We start from the raw sequence: 16309 nt of genomic DNA, 5'->3' as shown, positions 1-16309 counted from the left end.
GAATAGAGAAATCCACTCCATACTTCTTCTGTAGCTGGTCTTGAAGAGCTTTAACTGGGACAGTGGAGTTGGATTCTACCCGATCCATAATTTCTTTGGACATAAAATTTTCCGTTGCATCTCTAATCTTCCTTGTATTCATGCAAGTGTGTGTGTTCATAAGTTTTAATGTACCAAAGGTTTTCCACTATAGACCTTGAAGCTTGTAACATCCAAGGACAAGAAGAATCTACTTTTTCCTAAACTACCCCTTTTTGTTTTTTTTTTTGTTTTTTTGTTTTTTTTTTTTTTTACTTTTCACCTTAGTTTTCCCTTTACTTTTCTCAGCATGGGTAGGCCCACCAACTGCATCATTACTAAATGCCACAACACCCTTACATATGTCCCTCAATCTACATTTATCATTTTTTAAAGGAAATATTCTTTTTTGTTTCCAATGTATTCATTTTGATTTTCTCTTTCAACTTATGCTTATCGTTATACTTTTGACCTATTTTAAAATGACACTGATGCACCTCACCTAAAGGGAAACTTTTTCCCTTGCTTAGTTGTTTCATAATTGCTCTTCTTTTCCTGTCCTGATTAGAATCATCATCCATAGAATCAAAAGCATCATTTTCAATGACATCTAACTCATCAGGTTCTTCATCACTCTCATGTTGTCTTGAATTCCAAGACCTTTTATCCAAGAACTAGGCTTCTATATCAATGCTCATTTTAAAATCTCTCATATCAACTTCAACATCATCAACAACATTATCTTCACCCACCCAATAATCATTATCCCCGCTATCATCTTCATGGTCTATTTCACTTCCTTCTTCACTTTCAAGCTAATCTACATTGTGTTTTCCACTACTATCCATGTTAGACTAAAACTCATATTCACTTTCATCTTGGACACAAGTATTAGTTTGAAAGTCAAAATCCCAAAAGTCATTCATCTGCAGTTGGTTCACCTCATTCATCATAGGTGCATTCCAATCATTTACCTGAGGTTCATTGGTCTCGTCCATGTAAGGTTCATTTACTTCATTCACCCAAGGTTCATTGACTTCATCCACATTCTGAAAAATGAGAACTTCTTTGTCAATATTGCTCTGTAATATTTGTTGGTATAGTCTAAGATCAAAATTAGTAGCTACATCAATAAAGTCTTTGGCTATTTGCTCATTCTCACCAATATCATCCAAGCATAATTTCTTACTACAAGATGCCATCCTTCCGTCCTTCCTCCAAACCTTTCTCTTATTATACTCAGGTGATAAGGACACGACTTGAAATATTTCATTTCCTTGGATTTTAGTTTGGTTTGGTGGAGTGGGCATCACATCAACTAAAATATCATTAGGGTTAGGCAACACAAGTGCTTCATCTAATTGGTCATCATGAGCGTCATCAATGTGTTGCACATCCTCCAGAATATCATCTAACGATACAAGGGTAACCTTCGTAACAGGTTTAGAATTCAAGAAATAGGTGAATAGTCTTGTCTCACCGTGTTCTGTGTATACCTTCATGACTTTGTGCTCACTCACATACTGAGCAAAGTTAACAGCATATTCATCATTTCCCAAAGTGGAAGTCTCCACCAGTCACAAGGAAATGATAGTATATAACAAGAGGGACCCTATATCTTAAACCTTTCATGATTGCATTGAGTTCATAAATTGAAAACTCATCTATATCCATAATGCCAACATAGTTTTCACTTTCCTCGACGTAACAGACATCAAAGTACTTGTTGAACTCACATCCATGGTACAACTTAATGGTAAATAATGTTGGGTGTCCATCTTCAAAACAATAAAAAGAAAACGACCTCAGTTGGAGTTGTTTCAAAGAAATCAAGTACTCAATGGAGGAAAATATGGAAAATTACGTACCATAAGCAGCCTTGGAGTTGAAGGGTTTGTTTAATAACCTTATATACTACATTGGTATGTTCATACACCACTATTCTCTACAAATCGTAACTCATAGAGCAGAACTTACGTCTAGGGTTTTGTTGACGACGATCAGAAAATGAGGAGACGAACTGCTTTGTTAATCTTTTGCGGAAACATTACACGAATGAATGGACTAAAATACCCTCACATGAGGGGGGGGGGATGTGGAAATTAACGGGAGCATGGTAATGGTTGTTAAGCCATTGGACCAAACTCGCAACAAACCAAACTATTGGACCACACTTGTGAGCCCAAACTTTTTTCGACCAAACATGTTAGTTTTGCCATACCACATGGACCATTCTTGCAATTTTGTCTTCATTATATAATAAATTTTTTCAAAGAAATCTTATAACATAATCGATTTTTTATGTTATTAATTTTCTATTAAAATTATTATTATAAATAACAAAGCTAAACTACACAAAAAAATTATATATATATATATATATATATATATATATATATATATATATATATATATATTCTTGTATAACATGAATACACATAGTTATATTATTGAAAATATAATTTCTTTTATAGAAAGACTAAAAATAACAAACTTTTTTAATTAGGAATAACTATATTATAAAAGTTATATTATTGAAAATATAATATCTTTTAAAGAAAGACTCAAAGTAACATACTTTCAGTTCATTTTATCTTTAGATTTTTTTTAATTTAAACATTTAATCCTTACTTAGAGATAATATCTTATTTGAATCTATATATTTTTTTGTATTTGAGATTGCTTATTTAAAAACAAACTTTTTTTTATACAAGTGTTTATCAGTTTATCTGGTGTCAAAACTAAATGTAATAAAAAGTGTTTGAATTACCTTATCGGTTATCAAAACATAATAAGCATATAAATGTTTTTTTAGTCTTGAAAAAATCTACTTATACATGTAAAATGAAAAAAAAATGATATATATATATATATATATATATATATATATATATATATATATATATATATATATATATATATATATATATAGAGAGAGAGAGAGAGAGAGAGAGAGAGAGAATTATGTTCAGATGTTTTCAATAATTATTGTGTGCTTCTAACAACCAATCAAAATTAAGAAAAATAAAATTCAATAATAAATCATAAAAGGGTGTAATAGTAATTTTGGCTACACTTAATTATGGTAAATATTTAAAACATTTAATATCCTTATTAAATTAGGGTAATTTGTTTGTTAACCCTACAAAACACCGACCCTTCATCACCATCAACATTGTCGTATACTTTGTTTCCCCTCCCCAAGGCCGACAACCATTGCCGCCCAATACATCGTCGAGCACCAACGTCATTATCTTCATATGTTGTGGAGGAGAGGTAAACTAATCTATGTTGTAATTAACTTCTGGAAATTGCTCTATCAATGACATTATCAAGATTTTTATATCTCAATAATATCATGGAAATTGATTGTTATTAATTCGGCTAGTATTGACTTTCCCTCAAAATTCTTTGGGCACCATTTATAAACCCTGCCACTGAATGAAGTAGCAAAAAGTATGCGACTATTTTTTTATTCTATTTCCTAGAAACTGAACATTTCTATGCTATATTTCAAATGCATTTTCTAATAAATCAATTTGTACGAGACAAATTGTAAGTTTCACGGAGAGACATTTAAATATGGGAAAACTGCAATAAAGTCCCTACATATTGGCCTCATAATCGATTTAGCCCTTATATATTTTTTATTCAATTAAGTCCCAAATACCGGTAATCGTATTCAATTAACCCTTTGAACCGGTCAACAGGTCATCCAACTTTCAAAAATTGCATTTTTGGCCTAGATTTCAAAATTTATTACAAATTTGGTCCAAAATTTACACTTTTAGCCCATATTTTAATTTTTTTTTTACAAATTTGGTCCAAAATTTACCCTTTTTGCCCAAATTTTAGAATTTTATTATGAATTCATCCTAACTTTAGTTTTCTTTACAACTTTTTTTCTCAAAAGTTTGTTTCTAATATGTTTTTTCTTTAAAACTCATATTTATACAAAAAAAACTTTTTTTGTATATGAAATATTTAATTATAAACAAAATATGAGTTTTAAAGAAAAAACATATTAAAAATTTTGAGAATATGAGTTTTAAAGATCTAATTATAAACAAACTTTTTTTGTATAAATATGAGTTTTAAAGAAAAAACATATTAAAAACAAAATTTTGAGAATAAAAAGTTGTAAAAAAAAACTAAAGTTAGGATGAATTCATAATAAAATTCTACAATTTGGGCAAAAAGGGTAAATTTTGGACCAAATTTGTAAAAAAATTTAAAATCTGGGCCAAAAATGTAAATTTTGGACCAAATTTGTAATAAATTTTGAAATCTGGGCCAAAAGTGTAATTTTTGAAAGTTGGATGACCTGTTGACCGGGTCAAAGGGTTAAATTGAATACTATTACCAGTATTTGAGACTTAATTGAATAAAAAAAAATATAAGGACTAAATCGATTTTGAGACCAATATGTAGAGACTTTATTGTAGTTTTCCCTTTAAATATAGATTTTAATAACAAAAGTGCTTTATCTAATTTACATGTAAGTATCAATGGGTTTGAATCTCAAATGCGGAATATATATAATTAGCGTAAGAAATATTATTACAAGTATTTTTGCATTAGATTACTTTTTATGCTACACTAGACTTAGATTTAATATGTTTTGCTCCGGTTATTCATATGAATGGAAAAGAGGGAGTTGGCTTATTGTTTCTGTCCATCACACCAAAATCAAGAATCTTATATGATTGTTCTATTTATGTATGCAACCCTTCAATGTTTTGAATGATAACATGGAGAACATTGTACATTCAAACAAGTAATTAATTTGTGGTATGCATTCTGTTAGAATTACTAACAACACATGTTTTATGTAGTTGTTTAAAAAGGTAATTAATTTGTCTTTGTATTATTTTGGTTCAATTTGTGATTTTGAATTCCAATTTCTATTGTCCCTCGTTCTTGTATATTTGGAATCTAAAATATTATTAGCAGTAACTTTTGAATGAATTTTATCTATTCTGTCAGAATGTGTTCTGCCAAAATAAAATATATGTTTCTGAATGTATTCGATGTATTCATTCATATTCTATGTATTCTACCAAAATATATAAAGTGTTAATTAATTGCAAGTAACATGTTTTTAACCATTATTAGTTTTTATTGTATTTTTGATAGGAATGGCTAGAAGAATGCGTTGAAGACCTAATAGGAATAACTTGAAGAATGAATAAAGTTTGATCATACTCAGAATTTAAGAATGTTGTTATTTTTTAAGAATTTTATTCATTTTTGTTGATATTCTTTTAGAATATGTATAATTATATTAAAATGTGTAAGACTTTTACTTTGTAAGAATATGTATGAATTTGTATTTAAGTTCGGATGTATAAGAATATATTAGAATGTTATTATTCTTCAACCTCAAATTCAAGAATTGTATTATTCTTCAATAATATTCTAATAGAATAAAACTCTGAAAAAACATCATTCTAGCAAAAAATATTTTGATAGAATAAAATCAGTTATATTTACAAATTACATTTGAATTAAAAGTTAATTAATTAAAAAAATCATATTTTTAAAATTAGGGTAATTAATTATTCCTAAAAACCCGAAAATTTCCTTTTATAAATATAGTGAATTGTCTAAAATACCCTTTTGTTAAAATTTGTGTGATTATATGATACATGTTATCCCATTGTAATATAATACACTTTCAAATCATATCCATTGATTAATTCCATCCGTTGGTCCAGATCTGTGCATTTTGACACACAATAGTTAGTAAAAACAAAATAACATAAGCCTATATATATATATATATATATATATATATATATATATATATATATATATATATATATATCATTTTTTTAGTATGGTTTAGCTCTGTTATTCATAATAATAAATTTAATAGAAAATTAATAACATAAAAAATTGCAACTCCAATTATGTTTATAAGATTACTTGAAAAATATATTATATAATAAAAATATACAGCTGAAAAATAATTTGCAAAATTAATGATAAAAATGATATAAATAACATCAAAGATAGAAAGAAAAAAAATACTTTTTTTTGAATCGTGAATAACTTTTGGCTCATTTTAACGATCTTTTTAAATTTAAAACTTTAACCATTTACTTAGAGATAATATCTTATATGAATCGATATATTTTCCCGTGTTTGAGATTGTTTATTAAAGTAAAATCTTATTTTTTTTATATAAGTGTTTATTAGTTTATCTGGTATCAAAATAAAATTTTATAAAAAACGTTTGAAATAGCTTATCAGTTACAAAAATATAATAAGAATAAAGTAGTTTTTTAGTATTGAAAAATTCTACTTATACCTATAAAATGAAGAAGAATGGCATAATGCTTATATATATATATATATATATATATATATATATATATATATATATATATATATATATATATAATGTATAATTTTTTTATAATAAACTTGTGTAGTATACAAATCTCAAAAATATAAGTGTTATATATATATATATATATATATATATATATATATATATATATATATATATAAAGAGAGAGAGAAAGAGAGAGAGAGAGAGAGAGAGAGAGAGAGAGAGAGAGAGAAAGAGAGAGAGAGATGTATGTTCAAATGTTTTTCCCATCTATTGTGTGCTAGAATGCACCAATAAGAATTTAGTATTAATTATATGTATATTAAATACTATCCATACTTATAACTCATATTTATGAAAACTAATTAAATTCGTCATTAATGTCAACTATAATATTTTCTTTCAGAATAAATTCATATCTAGAAGAATGAGAGTATATTACAGCAGAATGAGAGTGTATTCTAGTAGAATACACTCCTGTTCTTCATATTCCATACAACTTTATTGTATTTTAAGTGATTGAGTTTTGAAACAAAGTACGAACACATATATAAAAATCTAGACGCAAGTTCATTCTGAAAGAATGTTATTGCTGACATTAACGACGGATTTAATTAGTTTCCATAAAAAGAGAAATATAATTATGGATATCATTTAATATACATATAATTATGGAAATCATTTAATATCCATAATTATTTAATTTACTAAATTTCTATTCGTGCATTCTAGCATACAATAAATGTAAAAAAACAAAATAACCTAGCCATATATATATATATATATATATATATATATATATATATATATATATATATATATATATATATATATAGTTTTGAGACCCATGTGTTACATGAATTTATTAAAAAAAAAGTTAAGTATGCAATTCTAAACATTTAAGGGTTTGAATTTAAGAAAAATAAGAAAACTATTGAATTAATGAAATTAAAATGCTTATCTATTTTTCAAATTTAAACAAATAATTTAAATAATTAAACAAATGAAATAATTGAGCTTTAGTTTAGAAATTTTAAAATTAGATGCAAAGTTGCGTTAACAAAATTAATATAAATTTTGATTACATTCATTACAATTATTGCATTAAATATTATATGAAATTTTAAAAAAAATGCAAAAAGACAATAAAATGACATGTGATAAAAGTAATAAGTGTATGAAATGTAACAACAAAATTATTATTATTATTATAAATAACAAAGATAAACCATGCTAAAACATATATATTTATATATATATATATATATATATATATATATATATATATATATATATATATATATATATATATATATGTTTTAGCATGGTTTATCTTTGTTATTTATAATAATAATTTTAATAGAAAATTAATAAAATAAAAAATTGCAACTTCGATTATGTTAATAAGATTTCCCAGAAATAATTATTATATAATAAAAATATGCATCTGAAAAGTATTTTGCAAGATTATTGTTAGTATTGATATTAATAGCATCAAAGAAAATATTTTCATGAAAATACTATAATAATAACAATAGAAATATCTTTTTTTAGACGGAGTTACGACTTAAACAACTTTATCTCTTTCTATATTTATATAAAGATGGTGATCATTACGATACGAACTTGTGTTGTCATTTATTTTATTAAACCTACCACATCTTTAAATATATTACTCCCTCCGTACCCTATTAATAGTTAATATTTTCTTTTTGGTTGTCCAAAAATAATAGTTTATTTCTAAAAATAAATATCAATTTACCAAAATACCATCATTATTAATTAAACTACCATATAATTAAATACAACTACCATGTAATTAAATGCAACAAAATGCTACAATTATAATTTCATTTATTAAAAATAATGATAATTAATGTTTCCTTAGTTTATGTGTTATTTGTCCATAAAGAATAATTTTGGGATCGGAGGGGGTGTTAAATATGTAATGGTTGATATATTATTGAAGTATCATTATATCTACATGCTTAAGCGCATATCCAACCCTACATTAAAAATTCATTTTTACACTATAAATTATACTATAATGCTTAAACTCTATACTATACCTAACGCTGTACATAATGTTAGATTTTAATTTAACGCTATATCTAGTGTTGGATTTTAGTGTAACACTGGATATAATGTTGAATAAAGAACAATATATCTAGAATATTTTTTTTGTATTAAATATAGTATGAGTTTGAGGACTTTAGTGTAGGGATGAACTTTAGAACTGGACCGGTTCGGAACCGGAACCACTTTTTCTATATTATAAGAACCGGGAACTGGACCGTCGGTTCTGATTCCGGTTTCGGTTCCGTTTTTTCGGTTATTTTTCAACCTAGAATTGGCTAAAATATTATAGATGATATGTTATCTTCCGGAGCTTGTAAATGATTCAATATTTAACAAAATTATGATGTTTTACATTCTAAATTGATGTATAAACACTAAATTACATGATGAAAAAATAATCAAGTAATTTCAACTTTATATGAGTGAGTTATGCGCATTTTAAAAGCGGACGAATTCCAAAAAAAAGAAAAAAAATGCTGAAACAGAAAATACGCAACATTGATATGCTGTCTTCCGGGGTCTATAACTGATTCAATATCTAACCAAAATATGTATTATTATAGTCTAAAATGAAGTACAAACACCAAATTACATGATGAAAAAAATTAAGTAATTCCGATGTCATATGAATGAGTTATGCACATTTAAAAAAAATAGGACAAATTAAAAAAATTAAATAAATATTGAAATAGAAAAAACGCAACATCGATATTCTTTTCTTTCGAGGCATAAGTTTGATTCAATATATAACAAAAACATATGTTTGTACAGGAAAAAAATAAATTACAAACTCCAAATTACATGTTGGAAAAAAAAATTATATAATTCCAACTTGATATGAGTGAGCTATGTAAATTTTAAAAAATAAGAAAAATGTCAAACTGGTTCCGGTTTTCATAAAATTAGAAAACCGGTAACCGGGTCCTATTACCAATTCCGGTTCCGGTCCAGTTCCAAGTTCGGTTCCGGTCCGGTTCCGTTTCTGGCGGTTCTAATGCTCATCTCTACTTTAAAGTAAGGGTTAAAGATGGTCTAATGCTTAATGGTTGTTGATACAACAATATTAATCAGTGAAAGTATCATTATATCCACATGCTTAATGACCTAAAAGTTATAGAAATTTAATCAAAATTATTCATGTTGCGAAATTAAACATATCAAAATTGAATCAAAATTATTCATCTGATTGAACACATCTATCCAAGAATGCATGTGTATTATATTAGAACAATTAATGATGCAAAACAATACGATAATACAAAGCCATCGATTAAAAACACAACACGGATAAGAAAAAGAAAGAGCAAAGCAGTGTATAATATCAAGGTTTTGAAAACCGGACCGGACATCGAACCGGCTGTCTTACCGGTTCGATGGTTCAATTGGTCCGACCGGTTGAACCGGTCCCAAAAACCGGAAAAACCGTGAATATATATATATATATATATATATATATATATATATATATATATATATATATATATATATATATATATATATATATATATATATTGTAGTGTGTTTTATATATGTATATTAAATATATGTAGTGTGTGTTTTATATATTTACATTATAATTATGAAGTGTATATATATAAAATATGTAGTTATTTCAAAAATAAACAGTCTAAATATCTAATCTAAATATATATAATGTGTGGTGTTGAAGCAAATATATTTAATGTGTGCAAATTGGTTTGTAAAGGAACTGCAGTATAAACTTTGGCTTACATCCCACATTCACGGGTAAAAAGAATTAGAAGGCAGTGTCACTTTATAAAAATGAGTATTCCCACAGCATAGAAGATAAATTGACGCGTCATTGAATTAGCTGGTTCCTTTGAGCCGGCTTTCTTCTTAGGCGTGAGTAAGCCAAACTTGTTCAAAAACCGGTTTTGTTACCGGTTGAACCACACCGGTTTTTTCCGGTTCAAAAGAAAACCGCCGGTTTTTTCTGGTTTGGTTTACAAACGGTTTTTTGCCTTTATAAAACTGGTAGCCTTGCCGGTTCCCGGTTGGACCGGTTCGACCGGCCGGTCCGGTCCGGTTTTCAAAACACTGTATAATGTAGAGAAATTAAATATATATATGAAATATTAGGTTATGATAAGGTTAAATAAGTAATTGGGTTCCTAACATAAATAAGAAGTTTTAAATATATAGAAATAAACCAACTTATTCACTAATCCTTATTTAAGTCAATAAATAGTTGTAAATCTTTACCAATCCAAAGACTAAAATCTGTTTATTATCGGTATCAAACCGATTTAAACAAATAAATAACTTAAATAAACAATCCCAACAAACTAAAATTTGCAAGTGATTGCTATATGATCTTATATGTTAACCAACAAATATATATATATATATATATATACTAGTTGTGAGATCCGTGTAATACACGGGTTGATTTTAAAAAAAGATTAAACATTAAATTAAAGTGTAAATAAAAAATATTTTTAATGTACAACTTTAAATAAAAAAGGAAGAAATGTATTTATTGCAATTTAATATCATATATATGATATTTAATACTTTACATATATAAGTATATAACTTTAATTTTAAAAATTGAAACAAATCAAAAATTGACAAGTGAATAATATTTATTTCAAAAATACCACAAAATGACAAGTGTCAAAACTCATGAGAGATTGACATGTGGCAAAAAATGTTACTTTATATATATACTAGTTGTGAGACCCGTATGTTATACGGGTTTGGTAAAATAAAAAATATATATAAATGTTTAAACAAAAATTTATTTAAATTTAAAATTTTAGATTTGAAATTTAAAATTTGAATTTAAAAGGAAACATATTAAATACAATATATAAGTACTAATATTGTAATTTATTGACTATTTTTAATTAAGGCAATTAGTAATTGGTGTGTAAATTTGATTGTTAATTAAGAAAAGATAAAAAATAGAAATTGACAAATGGAAAAAAAAATTATTCAAAAATACCAAAAAATTACATGTGTCCAAATTAATGTAAGAGTGACAAGTGGCAAAAAAAACCTTCATTTATTAGAGAAGATATATATATATATATATATATATATATATATATATATATATATATATATATATATATATATATATATATATATATATATATATATATATATATAAAGTAACATTTTTAGAGCATACAACTTAATTATAAAGTGCTTGCAATTCTTTTTAGAATAAAAAAAAAGCAATAATACACAATCTTATTTATCCTCAAACATTCGACATAATGATATGTTACATATCAAATCATCTCAACAAATATCGAGTGAATAAAACATACAATCAATTGATAGGTACAAACAAAGACATTTAAATAAAATCACAAAGATATCATAATCAACATGTGAAGTGTGTATTAAGCAGAATAGGGTACCCGATGACCGAATTTTGTCCAGAGCCAAGGCTTGTGGCGGTCCGGATCAATGAAAGTATGATTCAGAAATGGTTCGACTTCACGGTCACTTAGTTGTTTCCCCCACCACACACGTTTATCAGCCCAACTTCCGGGCCCCATACATCTACAATTTTTTATAAAAAATTAGGATAATATTTATTCTTTTATTTAATAGACTTAACAAGAATGACATGATACAGAAAGTTTGAAGAACTTTCCTTATTAAGTCATAAGTGCTTACAAATTTGTATTCATTCATATTTTTTTCTATCATTTTCCCATTTGTATCTTTATTTTCCAAAAAAAAGTTAGAGTAAATTACATTTATTTGACCCTATTTGATCTCAAAAAAAAAAAAAAAGTTCTTGCAATTTTAGCCCTTATTCTTGGTTCTTGTAACATTTTTTATCCATGTTTTTAGTAAAAAGATTATTTTTGGTTACCAAGTATAACTATCTTTTGCAAAATTTGTTGAAAAAATAGTCTTTATATTTAAACCATAGACCAAAAGCTTTACAAAAACCTTAATATGGACCAAAATTGCAAGAGATAACTTTTTTGGGAAAAAATTGAAATAACAGCTATACCTAGGGACCAAAAATGTAATTTACTTAAAAAATTATAAGTCATTTATTCAAAAAAAAAAATCTTTATGTATTAAAATACTAACTTTTCACTTATTTGCCTTTATTTTTTTTTCCTTAACTTCTCATTTGTTTAAATTGTTAAGATTGATGAATATCATTTGTTTTTTAGATATATAAGTGTAAAATAGTATTTACTTGTATTCGTAAAAGCAAGCAGTTTTCTCATTCTCATGGTTGCCCCAATTATGCCAACCCTCATTTTTGATACAAGAATCGATGTATGTGAACGCAAAAAGCACCCTACTAAAAGGTCTCCATGGCCGTCCAAGATATGAGCAATGCATCCCCCCGGTGCCTGTTATCACACACCTACAACATCCACACAAATTCTACATTTCATATATAACACATGCTTACAACTAATTAAAGTTTCAATCAATTCAATTTTAAGAAAAAAAAACAAAGTTAACAACTATGGCAAATGATTTGCCACAAAATAGTCTTTCTTTTGGAAGTGATTAGTAGAAACCAGTTTTTTGTCATATATAACAATTTATACATTATATAGTTGTACAGTATAACATTTTAAAGCACCAATTGTCATACATGAAAAAAAAATCATCTCCTTTTTTTTTCTTCCAAATAGGCCCAAAGGTGAAGTTTACTATTTGCTTTTCTTTTTCTTTTTCCTTTTTTTTGTATGGTTCCCACTTCCCACTATCAATGTTTTAAAAACTCCTTTCGGTTGAATTGAAAAGGGAAACAGTTCAATTGACATCAGTTTTATTTTATTTCTGAATCAGAATGAACCAAACGCCTTTTACAAAAACTCAGTTAAACTAGTTAAATTGAACAAAAACATTTGGAAATGAGACATTTTGCATAACAAAATTTAGTAGTATTTTTCACTCTGTAAGTCATAACAAATTCCAGATCCATTCGTTGCAATTTGAAAAATGAATATGAGATAATCAAGATAACATTTGACTTGATTCTTATGTTCATATCGGCTATAACTTTATAGACCCTCAAAATGATAAAGAACTCAATATTAGATCATTGATAATTTTTCTTTATAGAAAGAAAAAACTAAAAAAAAAACATGAAAATTTTATAAACCGGTTCAACCCGGTTGTTGTAGAAGGAACTAGTCACCAGACCGGTTCAACTAAAATTTCGGTATTTAAAACATTACCCACCATAAAAGTATATTAGATTAGTAAAATAAATTATTATAATAGGAAACTTTTATACGTATACTACAAAATTGTTTTCATATAATTCAAAATCATTCATATTAATTATTATTGTAAAAATCATAATTTCTTTTCAAAAAACATGGGCATCTTCAAAATACCATTTTTACAAAGGAGCCTCTTAGTATGAAAATGAAGTGTATGTGGAGAGATTCTCCAAAATAAATGGTTTAAAAATTAAGAAAAAAAATCTAAAAAAACTGCATAAATATAGAGGGGACCAATTTTGCAATAAATATTGAATTTGACGTTGGGTATTGCAAAATTTAATGGTTATTATATGAAAAGTGAAAACTTTGGGGTATTAGGATAAATTTTTTTATGTTGTCATAAATATAAGTTGAGAAAGTAACCTGAGGAATACAAAACCAGTTGTTTCTTGAGAAGATGTTCTAGAGTGGGCAGTTACATAACCAGCTGCTTTACAGTGGATTTGACAATGTTCAAATAAAGTTGTGCTATTACCAAAAATGAAGTCCACACTTCCCTCGATATAACAATCTTTAAAATAATGTTTCCCCATATGCAAATAAAGGGTATCCTGCAAAAATCTTAAATCTTTAAACTCAATTTCAAGATTGATTGATGTGTGAAAATTTGTAAAAAGTTTACCTGAAATCCAAGAAATCTGCAGTTGTAGAAAGCACATCGATCAGCTGAAACTCTCACAGCTACAGCTTGGTGGGAACCCTGAATTGAAAAGTTGTTATTCGTAAGAACAAACAAATTTGATCTTGTATGTAATTGAAGTTATGGAAGAAGAAGAAGAAGAAGAAATAGAACCTCTCGGGCATTGTTTTCGAATGTGACGTTTTCAGCAATGAAGTCGTCTCCTTCAATAATGGCGCTACCACATCCAAACGTTCCTGTTCCAATCAGGCTTGCTGGCTGTTTCAGATGAACATCAATTGCAAATCAGGAAGTATCAAGTATCAGATTCCATTTGTGAAAACAAGCTACTTTCGAATAATTAGTAGCAAAAGATATTCGATTCGTTAATTTGTGCAAAAAGAAGCTCATAAATTGATGGCATGAAACTGATCAGATGATCAGATATCGATAGAAACGTAAAATGTGGTTAATCAAAGGCTTATCGTTGTCGATTTAAGGAAGAATTCAAACCTTGTGATGCTCAATTTTGGTGGCGCAGTTGTACCAGGTGATAATAGTGAGTTCAGGGTTCACTCCGGTGATGGTGATGAGATTTTTCCTCTTTGGTATGTGGATCGGCTGCAAGTAGGTTCCTGGAGAGAGAGTGATATAAGTTCGGGCTTTGTTTTCGAGTGGTATGCTGTCGATTGCATCTTGCAGATTCCAGAAGTTGCCGGTTCCATCCTTCGCCACCTTGATTACTTTCGCCATTATCAGTCTCCGACTGATCCCTCCGGTGAACTATGCCGTCGATACAAAGTGGTGGAAGGTGTTCTTGAGTGATGAGAAGAAAAACTATGGAATCCATGAATTTATAGTAATATCTGTGGTGGTGGAGATTGTGGGCCCTCCAAATGAAAAATCTAGTTCACACCGCCACCTTTGCTCATCTTGTTAAATTACACCATTAGATTATTTTAGTTAAAAGATTTTATAACCATAATTATTAAAAAATATAAGTGATATTCCCAAAATATCACATTTGGAACATATGAATGTGTTTGATAAAAATAGTAGGCAAGTTAAGATACAACTGATAAGTTTTTAAAATATATAAATTTACATGAAATGTCATATAGATATAAACTAAAATTGAAATATAATAATAATAAATTAAATTTTCTAAAGTCTAACTATCAACTTTAAAATTATCTAAATTTTAATAGCAAATGATGATTTTTTATACAAATAAAGTAAACAATAATTTTCAATTTTGTAAGAATATTAACCAAACACATGTTTCGGTGTTCTAAAAGAAATACTATTATTTTATTATATTAGTTTTTGTTTATGAATTCATATAATAAACATTTATTTATTTGTTAGATGAAGATTTATAAATTATAAAAACGGATGTTACGAATGTTTTTAAATAAACACATCACAGTTATTAATCTATCTTTATATTTAATTGTATAAGATATATTTTGTTTCAAATAAAAACATCATAATCGTTAAAATATATTTATATTTAATTGCATAAGACAATTACCAAAAATAATGATATGATTTATTAGTTTAAGGACCAGAGGCTCTAACCAATTGTACTAAGGAGTTTCTCACCGATAAAAATGTCATGATTAATAAAACTAATAAATTTTGTGTGTGCATTTTTTTTGAAAACAAAACAAGACTTGCAAGGTTAGTGATGAGTTTCGAGCCTATCCAAGATCAATCATTGGGTAGCGGAAATAATAAACAATTATGATCTAAGACTCGAAACAACTAGATCTAACTTAACTAATCTATGCAACTCATTAGGACATAATAGAATGGAATCATACCTTTGCGTTCTTTGTATGTTTCTTTTTTTGACGAGTCATTTGAATGGACTAGGGAACCCAACGTAGAGTCCCTCTTCTGAAATTGCACCCAAGAAACAAGACACAAGCAGATCTAAGCAACCCTCGAACTATAAGCTTCAAACAGAACTGAAATCTTGATTATGTGGCCGAGCAAGACATGTTA

General features: G+C 27.2%; 1 protein-coding gene across 1 annotated transcript; it reads right to left on the bottom strand.

Annotated features, from left to right (window-relative positions):
• Window positions 1-11633: 11633 nt before the first annotated feature.
• LOC111893940 (pectinesterase 31) lies at window positions 11634-15139 on the bottom strand. The gene is made up of 6 exons (XM_023890021.2): window positions 14813-15139; window positions 14474-14578; window positions 14303-14380; window positions 14044-14231; window positions 12630-12803; window positions 11634-11971 (listed from the first exon to the last, which is right to left on the bottom strand). Exons 1-6 carry the CDS (start codon window positions 15050-15052, stop codon window positions 11809-11811), a joined length of 948 nt encoding a protein of 315 aa, XP_023745789.1. The 5' UTR covers window positions 15053-15139; the 3' UTR covers window positions 11634-11808.
• Window positions 15140-16309: the final 1170 nt, after the last annotated feature.

This window comes from Lactuca sativa, chromosome 4 (assembly GCF_002870075.4).
Source record: "Lactuca sativa cultivar Salinas chromosome 4, Lsat_Salinas_v11, whole genome shotgun sequence".
Taxonomy (NCBI): domain Eukaryota; kingdom Viridiplantae; phylum Streptophyta; class Magnoliopsida; order Asterales; family Asteraceae; genus Lactuca; species Lactuca sativa.
Note: the sequence above shows the minus strand (reverse complement) of the source record. Positions and strands in the feature narration are given on the sequence as shown.

What these genes read in the sequence shown, in the direction of transcription:
- LOC111893940 (XM_023890021.2), bottom strand. Translation starts at nt 15,052, where the DNA reads ATGGCGAAAGTAATCAAGGTGGCGAAGGATGGAACCGGCAACTTCTGG. An exon ending in CCAAAATTGAGCATCACAAG is followed by an intron (nt 14,579 to 14,812) that starts GTTTGAATTCTT and finishes CATCTGAAACAG; the next exon opens with CCAGCAAGCCTGATTGGAAC. An exon ending in TCGAAAACAATGCCCGAGAG is followed by an intron (nt 14,381 to 14,473) that starts GTTCTATTTCTT and finishes TTTTCAATTCAG; the next exon opens with GGTTCCCACCAAGCTGTAGC.